The 19,422-nt window shown below is 48.5% G+C and overlaps 1 protein-coding gene across 7 annotated transcripts in view; it reads right to left on the bottom strand.

Moving 5' to 3' along the window:
- CREBBP (CREB binding lysine acetyltransferase) overlaps positions 1 to 15,069 on the bottom strand; it is a 98,192-nt gene extending 83,123 nt beyond the window's left edge. For 4 of the 7 annotated variants that reach the window (XM_087730472.1, XM_087730475.1, XM_087730478.1 and 1 more), the window contains exon 1: positions 14,615 to 15,069. In XM_087730472.1, the coding sequence (XP_087586598.1) occupies positions 14,615 to 14,699 (85 nt within the window). In that variant the 5' untranslated portion in view covers positions 14,700 to 15,069. The remainder of the gene's footprint in view (positions 1 to 14,614) is intronic. The other 3 variants (XM_087730476.1, XM_087730480.1, XM_087730479.1) reach the window with 1 other exon arrangement.
- Between the last annotated feature and the right edge of the window lie 4,353 nt (positions 15,070 to 19,422).

Raw genomic sequence — 19,422 nt, 5'->3', positions numbered from 1 at the left:
CAACTACTTCTTTGGTATTTTGATCCCAGTCTCACATATAAACGTGTTCAGTATCAGTTTCTAGTCATCGATTTGTATCATGATCCACTACCTCAGAAGACCCCAAAAGGCACTCACAGCAGTTTCTCCTCATAATGCCTCTTGAATCAAGTCACTTCTCGATCCCGGAACAGCTCCAGTAATACAAATTGCTCTCTAAGTGCCCAGCCCTCATTTATCATGCCCAATATTGACAGATGTAATCCACACACTCTCCAGATAAGCAAAATAAAACAATCAAATCTTCATTAAGCCACCTAAAGGAACTCCTCTGCCTGGCTGTGACACCCAAACTGATAAAAAGTGGTGGGGGTTTTTGTTTTGGTTTTTTTTTTTTTTTTAAAGAGGAGCAGCTAGGTTCACTAAAATGTTTTATTGCACATCATAAGCAATGTCTGTGTAACAATGTTATTTTGGTAACTAAAAAGAGAAAGTTACTTGACTGTATACAGGTACTTCCACGTGAAAATAAAAGTTATATTTGAAGACATAAGGACAAGTGCATACAGCAACACGAATATACATGTAAGCAGACTAGCCTCAATTCATCAGAGCAGCTGTTGAAACATGCAGCACATCTCAGAAAAGCTTTCTAGTCCAAGGATGTGATCTAAACCAACCATTTTTTACTGTAACGTAACAGAAATGTGTGAAAACTTTATTTTGCCCCCACCAAAACCAGCCCTGAAAAGCCCTAGTCTCTCACAGTGAGCAACAAACCAAGTTTTTTCCAAGTTAGAGCAAACAAAAGTTCTTTTCTAAAGAAGGGCATCCCAAAAGCTTCGTTGTTTTAAAGTTTAATTCACTCTCCAACCACAAAAAGTTGGTGAAAGACTCAGGTTGCAAAAGTGGCATAACCTCGTCCAGCAAGTGACAGCGTGGACCACACTGACTGCGTTGAAAAGAAACCACAAAAAACAAACAACGCTTAACCTGTATCACAAAGCTATTACCAACACATTGCAGTTCATTCAAATACAACGCATTTCATCAGCATTTGACTTTTCAATTCAACCTAACAGGAGAAAAATGAACAGAAGTTTTTAGCTGTGTTGCAACGACCAGTGAATTACATAAACAGTCGCAGTAAACATGCACAAAGATGTTAGATTCTGCCTGTTCTGAGGCACTCGCAGCAGCATGTCCTTTCGGGGCCTACACTGTGCCATCGTTACCTACTGAAGTCCGTAAGCTCTGAAGAATTCTTCCAGGCTCACACGACGTTGGCCGTGACAAAATACACCAACAGCTCAGAACAGACCTATATTCCATTCCAAGCAGGAAAGTAACAAACTAACATTTTCGTTAGCTAGGTTCATTAAAGTATTTTTTAATTTCTCTTACTTGCTGCCTTCCCCTTCAGTTGTCCAGTTCACCTTTTCAGCTTGCCTTTTACAGAAATTCCTAGTGTACCTTCAACCACGTTCCTTTCGGCAATGGCTTCACCTCTCCTGCTCTTTCCCACACAACCACGTGACACTCACTGTGCCACAATTTGTGCCCCTTCCTATATATTTTGGTTCTACTTTCCTTCTTCCAAGACGTCACTATTTTTAACCTTCCATCCATCTCTAACCCCGCCTCTGATGAAAACCCCATTGCCTATTTTCGGCACCAAGCCCCGTTTGGCCAGAAGCGAGTCCCCGGTTCCCGGGTCCCCGCAGCGCCACCCCGCTCCCTGTGTTCCGGCAGGCTCTGCCGCAGACGGCGGCGGCTGCAGCCTGGAGCACAACCAAAGCCATCTGCCTGCGCGTCACGAAGCGTGGTGACACGGGGTCCACGGCTGAAGCTTCGCCTTTGTTACACTGCTCTCGTCACCTCGGCTCGCTGGGAAGTTCAAGGTTTACAGCGCTTGTTCAGACAAATTTTGTAAATCCCACGAACGGTGTTCTTCCAAGCTTCTGCACTCAAATTGTTGACATTCCATGAACAAAAAATACATATTTGTGTGTGTGTGTGTGTGTGCGCGCGCGCGTGCGTGCACACGCAGGGCGGCCAGGGGCAGAGGAGAAGTGACAAAATGTGGAGGGGGAAGATGTTGCTGGGGCTTAAAAAAAAGGAGTAGTTTTTTCCAGTTGTATTTCAAAATGGGATGTTGGGAGTATAAGTGCTCTAATTTTTTTTTTGTTTGGCTGGCTGGACTCTTAACAGTCTTACCAGAGCCAAGGACTGGAAATGTTTTTGAAGCTTATGAAAAGAGTGAAGAAAGCGTTTGGGAATACAGCCTCTTAAAACCTAAAATAATCTACCACTCTTAAGCTCCTGTAAGAAGGCTACACGTTAAGGTTAGGCACAGAAAGTTTACAGCTCTGCCAGCAGGAAAATAAAAAGCAGGTAAACAGCTTAGCACAGCAGCCATGTAAAAATTCACTTGAGTATTCACATGTTCAGGCAATGATTAATCTTCCTGCTTTTATATTTTAATGAGAGTCTTGTACGTTAAAAACATCAACACAAGGCACATTTTACAGCAGTTATAAAATACAACAGAAAACAAAAGTCTACTTGAGCATGTCTGAAACAAATCCATAAAGACAAGGTGGTGTTGGCAGTTACAAAAATGATAAATATATTTATACACATACTAAAATCTGCCACAAAAATGTGGCCCATTTCTACTGGTAGCAAAATGAAAAAAGTAACCTCAGTCCCCTCATCCTCACGAGAATGTAACTGATCCCATTCTCAATGCTTCAACTATTTCTCAAAGTCAATGGCAGCTACCAAAAGTCTAAAAAAAAAAAAATAAAAATCAACAGACACCTTTGCCTTTACATACAGCTATCTGAAGCAATGCTCAAAAAACAGCTACACTGAGGAGTCCCACTCCAATTACCAAGCTTTGTACCTGCTCCATCTCTCAAACCTGCTGCCTACCAAGCACACTGACCTACCTTGGACGGGCGTACTCTTTGCTGACTAAAAAACTAGCTGGGTGGCCGGCCCCGAAGAGTTGTGGTGAATGAAGTCAAATCCAGTTGGCAACTGGTCAGTCACAAGTAGTGTTCCCCAGGGCTCGGTACTGGGGCCAGTTCTGTTTAACATCATTATCAACGATCTGGACGAGGGGATCGAGGGCACCCTCAGTCAGTTTGCAGATGACACCAAGTTGGGTGGGAGTGTTGATCTGCTGCAGGGCAGGGAGGCTCTGCAGAGGGCCCTGGCCAGGCTGGAGCGATGGCCCAGGCCACTGCATGAGGGTCAACAAGGCTCAGGGCCGGGTCCTGCGCTTGGGGCACAACAACCCCAGGCACCGCTGCAGGCGTGGGGAGGAGCGGCTGGAGAGCTGCCTGGCGGGAAAGGGCCTGGGGGTGGTGGTCGACAGCCACCTGAACATGAGCCAGCAGTGTGCCCAGGTGGCCAAGAGGGCCAACGGCATCCTGGCTTGTATCAGGAATGGTGTGGCCAGCAGGAGCAGGGAGGCGATGGTGCCCCTGTGCTGGGCACTGGTGAGGCTGCCCCTCGAATGCTGTGTTCAGCGCTGGGCCCCTCACCCCAAGGCGGCCATGGAGGGGCTGGAGCGTGGCCAGAGCAGGGCAGTGAGGCTGGGGCAGGGGCTGGAGCACAAGGCTGGGGAGGAGCGGCTGGGGGAGCTGGGGGTGCTCAGCCTGGAGAAGAGGAGGCTGAGGGGAGCCCTCATCGCTCTCTGCAACTGCCTGAAAGGAGGCTGGAGCCGGGGGGGTCGGTCTCTTCTCCCCAGGAACAAGCGATGGGACGAGAGGGAACGGCCTCAAGCTGCGCCAGGGCAGGTTTGGGTTGGATGTTAGGAAAAACTTCTTCCCCCAAAGGGCTGTCAGGCCCTGGCCCAGGCTGCCCAGGGCAGGGGCTGAGTCCCCATCCCTGGGGGGATTTAAAAGCCGGGGAGATGTGGTGCTGAGGGACATGGGTTAGTGGTGGGCTTGGCAGTGCTGGGCTAACGGTTGGACTCGATGATCTTAAGGGTCTTTTCCAACCTTAACAATTCTGTGATTCTATGCAACAGAACAGAAAGAGGGGTCTTTATTTTAAAAGAGGATTCCCTTAACTAAGAAGGCACATACGTCTGATTTCAGTGCTCAAGAAGCAGTAGAGCTGACTAAGGCTGCAGAGACCCACCTCGTAGCGTCTCACCTCTCACACAGCATTTCAGATCCTAAACCTCGCACCTTTCATTATCTCTATTATAGAAAGCCAAACAGCCTCTTAACAGGAGAGAGCCAAAAGCCGGAGATAACATGTCTTTCAGAAGGCTGGGAGAAGCACTAGGCAACTACAACACCCCCACTCTTTCCAAAGGGCTCCTTTTCCAATTTGAGAATTTTGCGTTCTTTGAGCAGCTATTTTCACACATAGAAGATAACCGCACTTGAGACACACTCTCTCCTAATTTCAGTTTTATGAGCTTAAATGTCACAGTTTTCTGCCTTCCTGGACGACACTTTCAGCAACCAGAATAAAAAAAGATGTTCTGTTTCCTTCCAAGCCTTCTCAGAAGAAAAAAAAAATACAAAAAAACCCCTGTGCTGTGTTCTCAGGCAGAACATTTTCATCTGTATGACTACTTGCAACTGTTATCAAGAGATTCTTTCCTAATATACATATTCAATCAATTAACTCATTTCAATGTCACCATTTTTTTCCGTTTAGCTCAGCCTGGAGAGGTGACAAACATTCTAAGGTATTTCTTTCTGTGATTTATTATCTCGAACATATCGCACAGCAAGGAGGTGAAGAACTACCAAATTCAGTTTCATTTTTTAGCAGCATAATCTCCACTTGAAACGTCATTGGGAGCTTTCCTGTCGCAAACTTTGACTGCCCATCCACAGAGCAGACACTGACGTCGCACTGCAGTGCCAGTACACAAGCAGTATTTTCACCGTGCCTCTCTTTCATGCCAACATAGCTGTTACATTTCAGTGAGCCCAATTTTGTTTTGTAAGGCTTCTTTCAATCATGCCAGACCCCAGCAGACAAAGCCGCAACAGTTCAGAGCTCCAGCCATTCCCTAAAATTCAATGTCAGGTAACTCAACTCAATAGCCATACTGTTTGGTGCAGTCAGCAATTACCACATCCACTCCAACCTCCTCTTGAGGTCTGAGGATTCTATAATTTATTGTTTCATAAAAGACAATTAGCACATTTAATGGTTTAGAGCAATTAAACAACGTATTCATAGAAAAAATAAGATTTCCAGTAAGGAAATTTTACATTAGCAGCTTAACCTAACGAGAGACACAGAAAGATTGCAACTGATGTGCGTCTGACCTTGACTTTCAGAAGAGCATCACTTTTTCAGAACATGATGTTTAACAAGCAGGTTGAGAAAGACAGCGATGAGGGACCTGGCTGGGCCAAGGAGACCCTAAAGGCTGGGGGGAGGAGGGCGAGGGGGAAATGAGAGATCCAGTAGCAGGCATCTGGATGAGTCCCAACAAGTTATGGCTTGCACAATAAGAGATGTGGATATTTAACTGAATTTCTTTCTGCCTGATCTTTTGAACTACTTGCATTTAGGATGAGAAAGAAACACAGTCCGGTTTGCTCATTCCTAACTCAGTGGACTGGTCAAAATTCAAATATATCTATACACAGAAACGAGCCTCTCCTTTAGGCATTCTAGGTACTTGCCTCTAGGAAACTCATTAGAATAATTATCACAGTGCTCTCTTGCTTACGGACTCACAGTCACTCAGGTCGGAAGGGACATCAGGAGCTCTGCAGCCCAGCCCCTCAGCCTCTTCTCCAAGGGCAAGTGCTCCAGCCCCCCAACCTCCTTGGCAGCCCTTCACTAAATTCGCTCCAGCTCCTCCGTGATCTTGCCAGTGATAGAAGGGAGGCTGACCCGTCCGTAGTTGCCTGTATTGTCCTTTTAGCCTTTCTTGACAATGGGTGTAACGCTTCCCTTCTCTTGCTTTCCTGTGGCTGGGATTTTAGGGATAGGGAGATTGAGAAGGAGGCATTCGTTCTACCACACTCCCTTTGCAACTTGTCTTCTGGCAAAGCATGATTCTCCACAAGATGAATACCATTCAGGGTACAGACACGCAACTAAGCAGCGACACAATTCCTAAAATCAATTAGATTAGATGCGTTTTGTGCATCCCAATAACCAAAAGGGACACTATCAGCTTAGAATCTAGTTAATCTTAAGTTAAAGTAGCTTCAAGCTCCTAAAATCTCCCCCAATCCATTTTTGTAAGACTTCAGCAACTAAGTGACTTTTCAAAACTGAAGCTCGTTACACAGAGCAAACAAATCAAGAAGCTAATGAAAAAGCATCGGTTCTCTTCTAACCTCTACTGCAATACTACCAGTATTATTGGTTCAGTTTTAAAAATGCTCCTGACACCAGCTCGGACACCAGACATACAAGTCAGGATGGGGAAAATGCACATATCTATATCCCCTATACCACAACTAACGTGTGCGATAACAGCAGGTACCTGACACAGGGAAGACCAACTGTTCTGCCCCCAGCTTCTTTCTCACCTCCCTGAAAACAGAACAGTATAAACTGAGATCCTTCCTTGATTACACCGAGCGTAGTTCCTAGCCTCTTTCCACTTGCACGTTGTGTATCACCATGTCATAACCTCAAGTTTCTCTCTGCTGGACTTATCCAAATTGTCTCCGCCATCTCTCTCCTGCTGTGCTCATAACGAAAATACAATCTGTGTTGAAGGCCCAGAAAAACCTAAGATACTTGCTTCTTTCAGGAATAATCCCTGTTTTCAGATCTACTTCTACTACCCTTCAAAAAAAAAAAAAACAAAACCAAACCCAAAAACCCACAGATTACTTGAATGTTCTGCTATTAAAAACAGAGTAGTATATAAGGGCACGTTAAATGCACCTGGTACCAAAGTTAATATACAGAAACAAATATGAAAAATGCATTCAGATAAGAAGCTAGGCTCTTATCTCTTCCCACATGCCAGAGGGGAACAAAACCAAAATAACCCCCAAAACGTGTGGCAGAAGCAGCCCAACAAGAGTGCTCACTATGGTCTGTTCTTGGAAGCATCGGATGGCAAATGATGGATTGACTTTGCTTTCCTCTGGTCCTTACAGAGCCTCTCCATAACCATTCTTCCTCTTACATGTTGCCCAAGGTATCGTCGCTATTTTGACACTACTGCTGTGTCTGCTCTTGCGAGTAACTTTAAATCCTACCCAGTAGCATCAGCAACATGGACATGACTCTTGTCACGTTGCACGTGGCAATCGGGCTACACACGCTTCCTGACCAAAAGGCTTCGGTAATTTTCTTTGCCGTAAGAGCAGAAATCTGGACAGAAGGAAGAGGAGGCAGGCAATCTGCCCACAGACTGGGAGACCACCGCACTGGTAACACCAGCTTCTCATTCACAAGATCATCCTGATGAAGATGAAATATTTTAGGGTTCTTGGAGCACATTAACAGAAGCGAGAGCTCCTCCTCATCCTATCACAAACACACACATCTTTTCTGTTGCCCTGTTTTAACAGCTAACAAAACATTTAAGTTCAGGATGACCCTTTAAAGAGGAATCATCTGAAAATCCAGTAATTAATAGAGGGCACTTGCTTAAGGCAGCATGAAACGCACGGTCTGTACCAAAATGGAGTGTTGGCATACAAACGCCCTCGGTTAGCTCACACAACTGACAACTCCACTGCTTCATGTTAAGGCTGTGCCACCCTCACTGCACATCTGGAAAAAAAAAAATCAGCAGATAACGTACAAAGACGTGAATTATCTTGACAAACAAACTCAAACTGTGACCTTCTCTGGCCACAGGCTTCCTATTAAACACACAGGTCAACACAAGGTGTTTCAGATTTTCATTTGTTCAGTCCTCCATCCTCCCCACAATGACTGACAGCATGGGTGGCAAGAACTCCACGCTCAGCATTGCCTTCTGGGTCAGGCTGCTTCAAACACTCCCTTCAGCTACACAAGTCCTCTGAACGTTCCCACCCTTACGCACCTTCTGTAACAGAAGCACAGAACAGGCCTGTTCTGCGAAGGCTAAAATAGCAATGATTAATATGTACTCGAAATAATATTATAAAACAAGCAAAAAAAAGCGTTATACAAGACTACTAGGAAACAGGCGAGTTTTCCGTCTCCTTTACATTGTATAATAGCTGCAAAAAGCACATTTCCGTTCTCTTTGTTTTAACACCACTTTTTCCTCCCTATTTCTGATACCAAATTATAAGTGAAGGGTTATTTGCTTGGCAACTCAAATTCAGCCGTGCAAGAACATACAACACAAAATAAACCAAACGCGCATAGGAAGCAGCAACAGATGTGCTTAAAACTAATGATTCTTATATATTTCACCCTAAAAAAGCTTCCAACTGTAACTGACTGAATCCAGCAAAACCAATGCCCTCACAAATCTATTTTACTTTAAAGCATTAATTTCAGTGAGATGAGGCTGTTCTGAATCATTCTCGTTAATACTTTCCTTAAAGGAGTTTATGAACCTTTGGAAAAAACTTCACAACTACTACAAAACAGATTTACATTCGGTACTTACTGACTTCAACTCTCTTGGTAATTTCCACGTTTCTTTGCTCCATTAGATGAAACTACACAGGAGATGACACAGAGGCTATGTCATCAACAACACCCACTAAAACAGCTAGCAAAGTACCGGCAGCGGTTGAGTTGGGCAGAGCGAGGGAGAAGCTCGTGCTCTTCAGGTGACACACACACGGACAGGGGTTGCAATCTAATATTCCATTTTCCCCTCTCACTGTGTGACAGAAAGTAGCTAGCTCCCATGTCTGCCTCAGAGACATCCAACAGCGGCAACGAAATAACGTCTACCTGCGAGACTGGGAGGCACATCACCTAGAAAGAGCAACTCTGTCTTCCTGAGGAAGTTCCCACAGCATTAAAGATGACCCTCAGAGAAACAGGAGATTATTTTACAGACTTTGGTATGTATAAATAAAAATATATATACACACACAAAGTTATTGCAAATCAAAGATACCGTATCTATCCAATGTTCCAAATATGATCCTTATTTCTCAATGGTGGTGAATAAGACAAGAGGAAAGGCAAGATGAACTGAAGCTTCTGAAGAGTATACGTTAAGAGATTTAGATTCTGCGTTATGATTGCGAATTACCGGTGATAATAGAAGTTTCAGTTTTCTTTTGATTCACACTATGGTTCTGCACAATACTTGATAGTATTTGTTGAGACATTTCTATTAAAGAGAGTTTTCCAAATAAAAGATGTAGGTTCTCTCTGCATCTTAGACATCTGAGAAGACAGATGGAAAACATAACATATGTTAAAAGGAAGATTTACAAAGCAAAAATTCTTGAAAGTGTAAACCAAATTAGGATGGAAGTGTCAGGTTTCTAAGCTGTCCCACATGCTTTTTCGTTGTATAAGAACAAACCCCACAGTTTTTCAAATCCTGTTTTTCAACTACCCCCTCCAGCCCGATTTCACCTTAACCTGCCGTACTTTGCTAACAGAGCGAGATTTTTGTTCGCCTTCTTCTCTATTAGCAGGTAACAACAGAGAGCAAAATCTCCAATAAAAATGAACGCCCAAAAATAGGTGGAATTATTTAATGTGAAGTATAGTAGTGAAACACAGCATGTTGCTGTAGAAATAATGAATGGCACTGGACTATGACTCCAAGGAATGTTCAGCCAGAATAGAAAGTGAATAATCTGCAACAGAAAACTGGGAATCATTTCACAAGCTATCAAGAGATCTCTGGGGTACAACAAAGACTGACCCCCCGAGCACAGCCTTTACTCCTGCCTGCTGTTGGCAGGGCTTCTCCAGGAGCTCTATGCCACAGCACAAGACCACATTTACCGCATTAATTTTAAGTCGGGGGCGGGGAGGAATCAATTTGATAAACTCCCAAGTACATATGCAATTATCACTCAAAGTATGAATTTCAAAAAAAAAGGCAGGGGCCCGACTGTAGGACTGCGGACTGTCACGTAAAATCAGGCCGGTAGATCATCTGCTCAACTTTTCATCTCACACAGATATTAGTGTCAAACTCCTTGGAAAAATCTATAAAAAACCCTCAACAGCGAGAAAGTATAGCATAACCTGCTATCAGCAATGCTTCATGAATTGGTAAAAAATGAGCTGCACTAGAGTCTCAATAAAGGAGCCAATTTCTAATCTTGCAAATCTCCTGCCCCAGATTACAACTGTGGGCACAAAGTTATGCAGGTCAGTCACTTAAGGTGCAAAAAAAGATTCAACTTGGATCAAACTTAACACAGATCGACGTAAACATTTTTGCGTGGCATCGTCATCTCCCACCCACCACCCCCATCGCTGCGCGTATACGGGAAGTCTTAAGGAACAACATAGCCATGAAATATCGCACTGCATTTTTTCCCATCCCAGCTAGTTACGGTGCGAGTACGACAAAACAAAGGACATTCCCGTGAAATAATTACAACTACACACGCTTCTTCACCTACATCTTTTCAGAAGAAGCATTTCTTCCCTCGATTTTCTGCTTATAAATCCAAGTCTGTCCACTTAATGGAATTATCCTTTTTTTCTTATTCCAGGAAGAGATGGAGAAAGCATCCGTATAAAAAGCAATTCTTACTGTCACAGCGCACAAATGACACCCAAGTTCTGCACACACCATATAAAACAAGAGCAGGCCGATTGAACAGGCTCCCACAAAACTTTTCAACTATGCAGGAATGAACCCTTCTAAAACATACCTACTAAGGCTTTCATGCGCACAAGATCTGGTTTTAGATCACCAAGACGTCAGTCCATTTGAAGTCTCAGCTAAGTATGTGAACACAAGCTTAGAAAGCCTCGCTGTCTCTCCTCAAGCTACTTTGTTTTACAGGTAGTCCACACCTCTTTCAGAACTAAAAAAGTAAAATCCACTGAAATACACCTATCTGTTTTTTGGCAGGAGAATAAGATCAAATCAGGCTGCGTATCACCACAAACTCCCTTCTGCGAAGTTCCGTAGCTCGCTGGGAGTTAGCCAGAGGTCTCCTTATCTCGGCACGTACAAAGGAACGTGTGAAAAGGCCAGTCTTTCCCCAATTTTAAAATACTGCGATGCCAATACACTGGGCTGTAAAGCGAACGTGAATTACCAGAGATCTCAGCCTGCAGCTTTTGCAGCAGCAGCCATACTGCTTAATTTGTTTATGATCTGAAGTTGTGGAGGGTAAAAAAAAAACAAAAAAACAGCAAAAAAAACCAAATGAAACCACACACATGAGAAAGTATGAGGTGAAAATCCAGCTCTGATGGACTTTTGAAGCCGCTCATCTCACCTTCTTTCCAACTTTACCTACTTTAGGAATTCATTAAGTCATAACGCAGTTAAGGACACCCTCTGCTTTGGCCCAAATTACGATTTGTCATTTCTGGAACCAGCATAGCACAGCAGAAGGCTGCAGGGTACGTACCAAATGCAGAGAGAGGCCTTACTTGCAACGCAATGCAGGCCACCACCCAGCTACCTGCAAACCACAGGGAAGGGGCACCTGAAGAACGCCAGCTTTGCTGCTGCTCCATTCAAGCACCGTGTTCACAATCTGCGCGCAGAGTGCAGACCAAGATCAACTCAGGAACGCTGCCAGGTCGCTGCATATTCTGCCGAAGGACCGATGCCAGCAACGTACAAAGTAATCACAATGCTCAACCTTAAAATAATACGCTGCCGTGACCAAAGTTACTGTAATTCTACTTTTTGCACGAGTGCCTTGTTTATTCTGTGGCAGGCTAGATGAGAATGCCTCGTAACAGTTGTTGAAGAGACAAATGCTTAGGTATGAGAAATACCATGTACCTAATAAAGTGGTAATTAGACAAAAGCACTACTCCTACCTGGCTAGACAAGGAAAAATCTTTCCCATGGATATTTTACCATCGGAGTCAGCTTGTTCAATACTGCGCAGCAATGCCAAGCTAAGTTAACAGCCACAAGTCTTAACCTTCGTTATTAATATAAAGAGCAATGGGGCGACTGCGAAACAGGACTATCGTGAAACTTAACGATGGTGACAGTACACATTTCTGTTATCCCTTCACCTCTACTCCCTTCTCTGGGACCACACATTTGATTTAGCTGCCCAAGTTTAACAGGAAAGGTCATATTTTCAGAACGTAAGTAGACCAATTTCAATTGCACAAACTTTGCTTCGGTAAGCTGAGGCGCTATTTTTATCAGAAAGATTAAAGGCAGCTGAAATTTACCCTGACAAAAGGAGTTGCTTAACATCACCGCATCAAAGCGTAAAGTGAAATATAAACAAGAACGAGCAGTTGCTTTCTGCCGAACGTTCAGGCCTGCCATCAGGCCCTTCGCCATCGCACCGCGACGCTCGGTTACAAGCATTTGCAGGCTCGGAGCCTGACTGTTCAGCAACAGAACTGCACAACCGGGCCTAACGCAACGTCTTTTAAAGCACGTCCCAGTCAGGCAAGCTGCAGCATCAAACAGCGCGGGTTTAAGACTGCAATTACAATTCAGTTATCCAATACACAACTTACTGCCCGTTCAGGGCGCAAGCCTCGAACCCATCTACCCAAGCACCTCTGGTCACAAAGGCAACTTTCCAGGTTGCAACATAACTTTTTCATTTCAGCCTCAGTGCAAGACAGCAGCCTGGTTTAGGTTCAGAGACAGGTATTTGATAGCAATTGCTACTCAAACTATTTGTATCGCCTGCTACAATGCATAGAAACGTTCAGCAATCTTTCAACAAGCAGCATTAGCTGCTGGCAACAAAGCTAAAGAGTTGGTTTTTTTTAAAAAGCACTTCTAAGCACACAAACATCACCTGCACTCTCAAGCAGAGAGGTTATTTTTGCCTGAAGAACACCGGGATGACGACAAAACGCCACGGACACAGTCCTACTTGTTCAAAATACAACCTGGGTTTTGCCGTCCCCGGTGACCAAAGGCCCCCTCAGCCGTGCAAAACTTTATGCAGATGCTGGAGTTTACATATCTAGCCCTGCACAGAGCTCACCGAGACACACTAGAACTTGCTGAACAGGACGTAATTATGGCTGAAGCATTCCAGAACAGACCAAGTGAACTTCAAAAAAGAAAGAAAGAAAAAAAACCCACCGCTTCAAACATCTTTCTCTGGCTACTAGTAGAGTCTAAAACGTCTAGCTGAAGAATTAAAGAAAAACTGTGCTTTCTCTGAGTTACTGTGGCGCATTTCGCAGCAACTTGCCTATCAGCCTTCCGTATGATATTCCCTCGCTTTCACGGAAGGGATTAACGTAGTTCAATCACAAGACCTCACCTAGATACTCTCTGCCAATTCTTAGTCTCAATACGGTTTCTTTTTGGCATGTTTCATTTATTTGTAGGCTGAGAAGAAAAAGATTCCATAAAAAAAAAAAAACCAACAAAAGGACTGAAGTATCTATAAGCTATTGCCAAATGCAGATTAAGCAAACCAAAAAACCCCACAGAATTTATCAGCTCAATTATAGTAATCATTTTTTCAGCCTATAAAAACACAGCAGGCATAGCATGATTAATTTATCACCGTCCCTTCAACAAGATTCATTAATCTCTGAAAACAGAAATGCAAGTCCAACACACTTCTTGTCCCTATAAAACCACTGTTTCAGTGATTAAAACAGTTGGAACACTGAAAGACATCAGTACACTCACACATGCTCTTGTGCACACACGTGCGTATTTACAACGGACACGGGCTTGCTGGAAATTAAAAATTTTGATGCGTTTTATTACCTAGAAGCCCACTGCAATTGAAAAAAAAGCACGCCAAAGACACCAGGCGACATACAGGCAAGTGGCAGCGACTGCCAGCCTGCTGGGCATTTCATCACACGAGCAAGCCTGCAACTTCAATTATTATCTGGAAATTATTCGGTTTTTAAGGAAAAAAATGCTCAGAACAGGTCGAGCCGAGCGCCTTAAAGCAGGGTGACAGGTGGGAGGATAAAAAAAGCAAGATATTAATATGCTCTTAGGGAGTTTTTATTCCGTAGTGTGTCGCACGCAGGGGCACAGAGGAAGAGGCTGCCTGCATGGGGCTTTTAGTTGTGGGGGAGAGATGGGTTTTAACGAGTAGATCTAGAAACCCTGACCACCCGTTCCAGAAGCAGGGCGGTCGGTGTTTCTGCTGGCTGGGTTCTCCTCCTTCCCTGCCCGCTCACCTGGACACCCCCAGCATCCAAGCCGAGGCGGATCCCTCCATCCCTTCCCCGTTAAAACGAAGCGGTGGTCGATAATAAAAAGAAAGGGAATGGGAAATTCAACTCGAAGGCCTTTACCCGTCTTTTCTAACCGCTATTTATAGCCGGGACGGTACTTGGTGTATGGGTTCCGCCCGGTAACTTCGACTGGAGGAGGCCCAGCCGCTCCGGGAGGGATCCTTCCCCCCCCCTCCCGTTTTTCCCGGCACCTCGCCAGGCCGGTTCCCACCCCCGCCGGGAACCGAGGCAGGGCGGGCGGTTCTCCCCCCCCCCCTTCCCCTTCCCTCCGGCGGGCGGTCGGGCCCGACCGCCCGCCGGAGGGAAGGGGAAGGGGGGGGGGGGACCGCCGGTGAGGCCCGCCCGCCCCCGCAGGCCTTACCTGTGCTATCGCTGGCGGAGAAGCCCGGCGAGTTGAGCTTGGCTCGCTTAGGGTTGGGCGGCCCGTCGAGTAAGTTCTCCGCCATGGTCCGAGGAGAGGCCGCCGAGCCGGTAATCGTTGAAGAGTCTTGAGGCGAAGGGGTGAAGCTCTCTCTCTCTTCTCTCCGTTCCTCCAAAGGGGGGAACCCACCGTCGAACAACAGCGCCGCTCAGTGCCCGACCGGCGGCGGCCCCCGTTCCCCCATACCCGGGCCGGGCCGCCGCCGCAGCAGGCCGCAGGGGAGGAGGGTTCGGGGCGGGGTGGGGAAGAGCCCAGCGCCCCCTCCCTGCCGGCCTCGCTCCTCCCGGCCCCTCTTTCCCCCCCGCCCGGCCGCCGCCGCCGCCGCCGCCGCCGCCGAGGAGGTGCCCGGATGGCGGCTCAGTCAGTCACTGGGGGAGCATAGCGCCCCCCCCCCCCGCGCTCCCCTCCACCTCGCCCCGTCCCCTCCCCTCCGCGCCCGGGCTGCTTCGCCCCGGCCCCGCGGCGGCCCCCGCCCGCCGCCCCCGGCCGAGGTGGGGGGGGGGGGGGGGGGGGGGCGGGGGCAAAAAAAAAAAAAAAAAAGAGGTGGGAAGGGGGTAAAAAGAAAAAAAAATTCGAAAAACCACAAAAACCCGGCAAAAACCCGAAAACACCCAAAAAACGCCCCAAAACAATGAGCGCGGCGCGGCGGCGGCGGCGGTTCCCGGTCCCGGCGGCGGCGCTGGGTTGGTTCCGGCCGGTTCTGCCCCGCTGCCCCGAGCCCCTCTGGCCGTCGGCGGCGCTCCCCGCGGTTGCCCGTGTCCCCGGCGGGCGGCCCCGCTGCCCCGGCCCGGCCCGGCCCGGCCCCGCTCCGATCGCGCCGCGCTCCGGCTCCGCAACAAGATGGCGGCTGTTGATTCCTCAATTAAAAAAAAAAGTTTTTTTTTCTCTTCTCTTTTCCAGAGACCATGGGGCGGGGACGGGGCGGGGACTGCGCCTTGCGTCACCGCGCACGGGCCACGCCTCCCTTCCCCTCCCGCCTCCGCCGACGCCAGAAAGGCGCGAGCGGCGCCGGGAAAAGACGAGATCGTCCTCAGTTGATCCGCTGAGGGGACGGCGGTCCCCGCCCCGCTGTCGCCCTGCGCTCGTCCCCCCTCAGGGACTCCCTCGGTTGCCCCCAGTCGCTCACCTCAGTCTCGCCCCTGTCAGGGTTTCCCCCTGCAGCCGCCCCTTCACGGTGTCCTCCCTCGGTCCCCTCGCAGTCGCCTCCCGCAGTGCCTCCCGCAATCTCTCAGTCCCGCCGTGGATGTCCTCTCTCCACGTCCCCCTCACAGCGTCCCCTCACTTCCCCCTCCATCATCCTCCCCTCAGCCCCCCATAGTCTCCCAGTCCCACCGCAAATCTCCCTTCTCAACGTCCCCCTCACAGCGTCCCCACTCAGTCCCCTCGCAGTCACCCTCACACTATCCTCCACTCATTCCCCCACAGTCTCCCCTCTCATTCCCACCATGAATCTCCCCTCTCAATATCCCCTCACACTGTCCCCTCTCAGCCTCCCCTCAGTCCCTTCAGTCGCCCTCCACGTTATCCTCCCCACAGTCTCCCCCCTCAGTCCCTCTGCAAATCTCCCCTCTCCGCGTCCCCTCACAGTGTCCCCTCAGCCCCCCATAGTCTCTCAGTCCCACCGCAAATCTCCCCTCTCCACGTCCCCTCACAGCGTCCCCTCTCAGTCCCCCCTCAGCCCCTCACAGTCCCTCCTCTCAGTCCTACCGCAAATCTGCCCTCTTGACGTCCCCCTCACAGCGTCCCCTCTCGGTCTCCCCTCAGTCCCCTCACAGTCGCCCTCCACATTATCCTCCCCACAGTCTCCCCTCTCAGTCCCGCCGCAAATCTCCCCTCTCCACGTCCCCTCACACCGTCCCCTCTGTCTCCTCTCAGCCCCTCACAGTCCCTCCTCTCAGTCCCACCGCAAATCTCGCCTCTTGACGTCCCCCTCACAGCGTCCCCTCTCAGTCTCCCCTCAGCCCCTCACAGTCTCCCCTCTCATTCCCGCCACAAATCTCCTCTCTCAACAACCCCTCATAGCATCCCCACCCAAGGTCCCCCCTCAGACCCCCCAGTTCCCTCAGGGCCGAGGCACAGCAAGACCCTGACACAGTCCGGAGAGGCCATGCCAGCCCCCTACGAGTGCTGAGCTCAGCGGGTGACACCCAGCCAGGGCCTGGGGGAGACGCTCGGCCATGGGGTGCTTGTGTCCTCCTCTCTTCCTCCTCCTGCCTTCCTACCGAAACCTATGCAGCAGCATCCTCACGCCTGCCTGTGCCTGCACCCACACGCACCCTGCGAGGGGTTGCTGTGGCCTGGCTGATGGGCTTCTCCCCGTGCTTTCTGCACACCCGTGCGCTCAGCTTTCCCCTGCTCCTTGACCCTTCATGTGCGGCTTTGCCCCACCGCGTCGGCCGGCGCAGTCGCACATGAGGGCAGACATCCAACTTGAGCTGATCGGAGCCAGCCTTGCTTTACAAATGCCTTGTGCTCTGTCTAGACAGACTTCCCCAGACCAAAACAGGTTTATAGGACTGGAGCTCATATACTTCCATGGATTTCCATACTGGTTCCCAACCTGAGAAGCAGGTCGTATAAGCCCCGGTGACATGCCAATGTGGCAGCAGAGCTCCTCGTACCCAAACTGGTTGCTCGGGGCTGTTTTCATCGCCTACGTGTCACTACGTCCCCAAGGAGCAGCCAAGGACAGGCTGGAGAAGGGCACTGAGACAATCTTGAGGATGTGTTGATAAAGTCCATAAGCCAGGATGGATTAATCGGCAACGTTTTATTGGTTTAATAGTCACACCTTCTTTTGCAAAGAGCAAGTCTGGCTTTTGTTTACTGCAAAACTCGAATTCATTACATTTACTTCTACATTTACATGCATTTCATTACATTTACTTGCAAATTCTGTATTTATTTACATGGTGCCTGTCCTTGCTGAGGTCTGGCTGTAATCACGCTGGAGGTCTCTTACAGGCCTCTGCTCCTATCACTATATTACTCATTAGCTTCACAAGTAAGCGTACTCTGGTTATGGCTGCCTTAATTTCCTTCCAAAGCAGCGAGCTCCCGTCTGTTTTAGGATGGCTCAGTGTGGGACAGGGTTCGGTGTCTCACAGCAGCTCCAGACATGAGAGCAACAGCTTTTGTCCAGCAACGTTTTACTGTGATAGAAGGCATTTGCCCCAGTTTAGGTTGAGGGAAACAAAAATGGTTGAGGGCCACCGAAATGCTCCGAGGGTGGCACAGCTCTGCTGGGAGGACAGGCTGAGAGCTGGGGGGGTTCAGCCTGGAGAGGAGGAGGCTGCGGGGAGACCTCACTGCGGCCTTGCCGTGCTGAAAGGGGGCCGACAAGAAAGGGGGGGACAGGCTTTTTAGCAGGGCCTGCTGCGACAGGACAAGGGGGGATGGTTTTAAGCTGAAAGAGGGGAGATTCAGACTGGATATAAGGAAGAAATTGTTTACGCCGAGGGTGGTGAGACAGTGGCAGGGGTTGCCCAGAGCGGTGGGAGATGCCCCATCCCTGGAAACCTTCAAGGCCCGGCTGGACGGGGCTCTGAGCACCCTGATGTGGTTGAAGCTGTCCCTGCCCTTGGCAGGGGGATGGACGGGATGGCCTGGAAAGGGCCCTGCCAGCCCAAAGCGTTCTATGATTCCAGGAGTCTATGAAAATGTTTTGCTGTTGGAAGTGGGGGGGTGGAAATCAGGTCAGATTGTCAGGCACAACCGAGGACAGCAGTGCCCTTTGCTATCCGCTGCTTCGACTTTTTAACAAGTTTGCTCACTGCAGCTTGGACAACTTTTTGCGCTTGCCTTGCCCATTACATCACTTGCGCTCTTGGAAACGAAGGATTTGCTGGAGCAGCTGACGCCAGGAGACACCCATAGCATTTTCCTTCCCCTTATGAGCCTCTTCCCTGCTGCTGTAATGACTCTGCAGCCCTGACATGAAGTCAGGATGGAGGTCGACCACCAGGGACGGAATCTGAGTGGTCCCACAGCTTTATACCTCAGGCAGCAGGGGAGGAGGAGGATCCTATTGCTGCTGTGTCCTGCAGCTTCTCTGTGGCACGATGTGCCCTTAGGATGGCTACAGTTGCCCCCTGCCGTGGGATCAGAACAGCATTGGGTTAATGGCAGGAGGGAGAGGAAGACCTCGACTGTTATCCACCACCCCTGGAAACAGGGCTATGATTAAATACCCAAAAGGCTTAATAGTACTGCTCGGGGTGCCGTGGCCCTTTGGTACTGGTATTGCAAGAGTCAGATGGCCTCACCCCCTGGTAATGCCAAACACAGAACGAGCTCAAACGGAGTAGGAGGATTTTGTGAGAAGAAAGGAGACTGAAAGACACTATAGCGAGCGAGCCTTACTGCTGCAAACTTGCACCCAGGATTCCCAGTCTGGACCCCAGTGCACAGCTCCCCGCTCCCCCAGCTGATGGTTCAGCCCTTCCACGGATTCCTGAGGACTTCATCTGCGGTGCTCGGGAGGCACGGTGAAGCAGGTGCTTAATGGATAACTCCTTTATTCAGGGACTAGTTCCAAGAGAAATTGCATAATAAAATCTGCACTGCTGCAGCCCATTTCCAGACTTCCTGTCTCCAAAACTAAGCTGCTTAAAGATACAGTTCCCGAGATCCTACCTTCCTTCCCCGGCCAAAACATGGAAGTATCATTTCTATAGCTTGTGACCTCAAAACCTTACAGCCAAACAATTAACAATGTTTGAATAACTCCTGAGGAGCTCTGCCCTGTA

Source organism: Nipponia nippon, unplaced genomic scaffold, assembly GCF_047370975.1.
Source record: "Nipponia nippon isolate SJK-2023a ecotype South Korea unplaced genomic scaffold, ASM4737097v1 scaffold_5, whole genome shotgun sequence".
Taxonomy (NCBI): Eukaryota; Metazoa; Chordata; class Aves; order Pelecaniformes; family Threskiornithidae; genus Nipponia; species Nipponia nippon.
The sequence above is the reverse complement of the archived record's forward strand: the minus strand, read 5'-3'. Positions and strand labels throughout refer to the sequence as shown.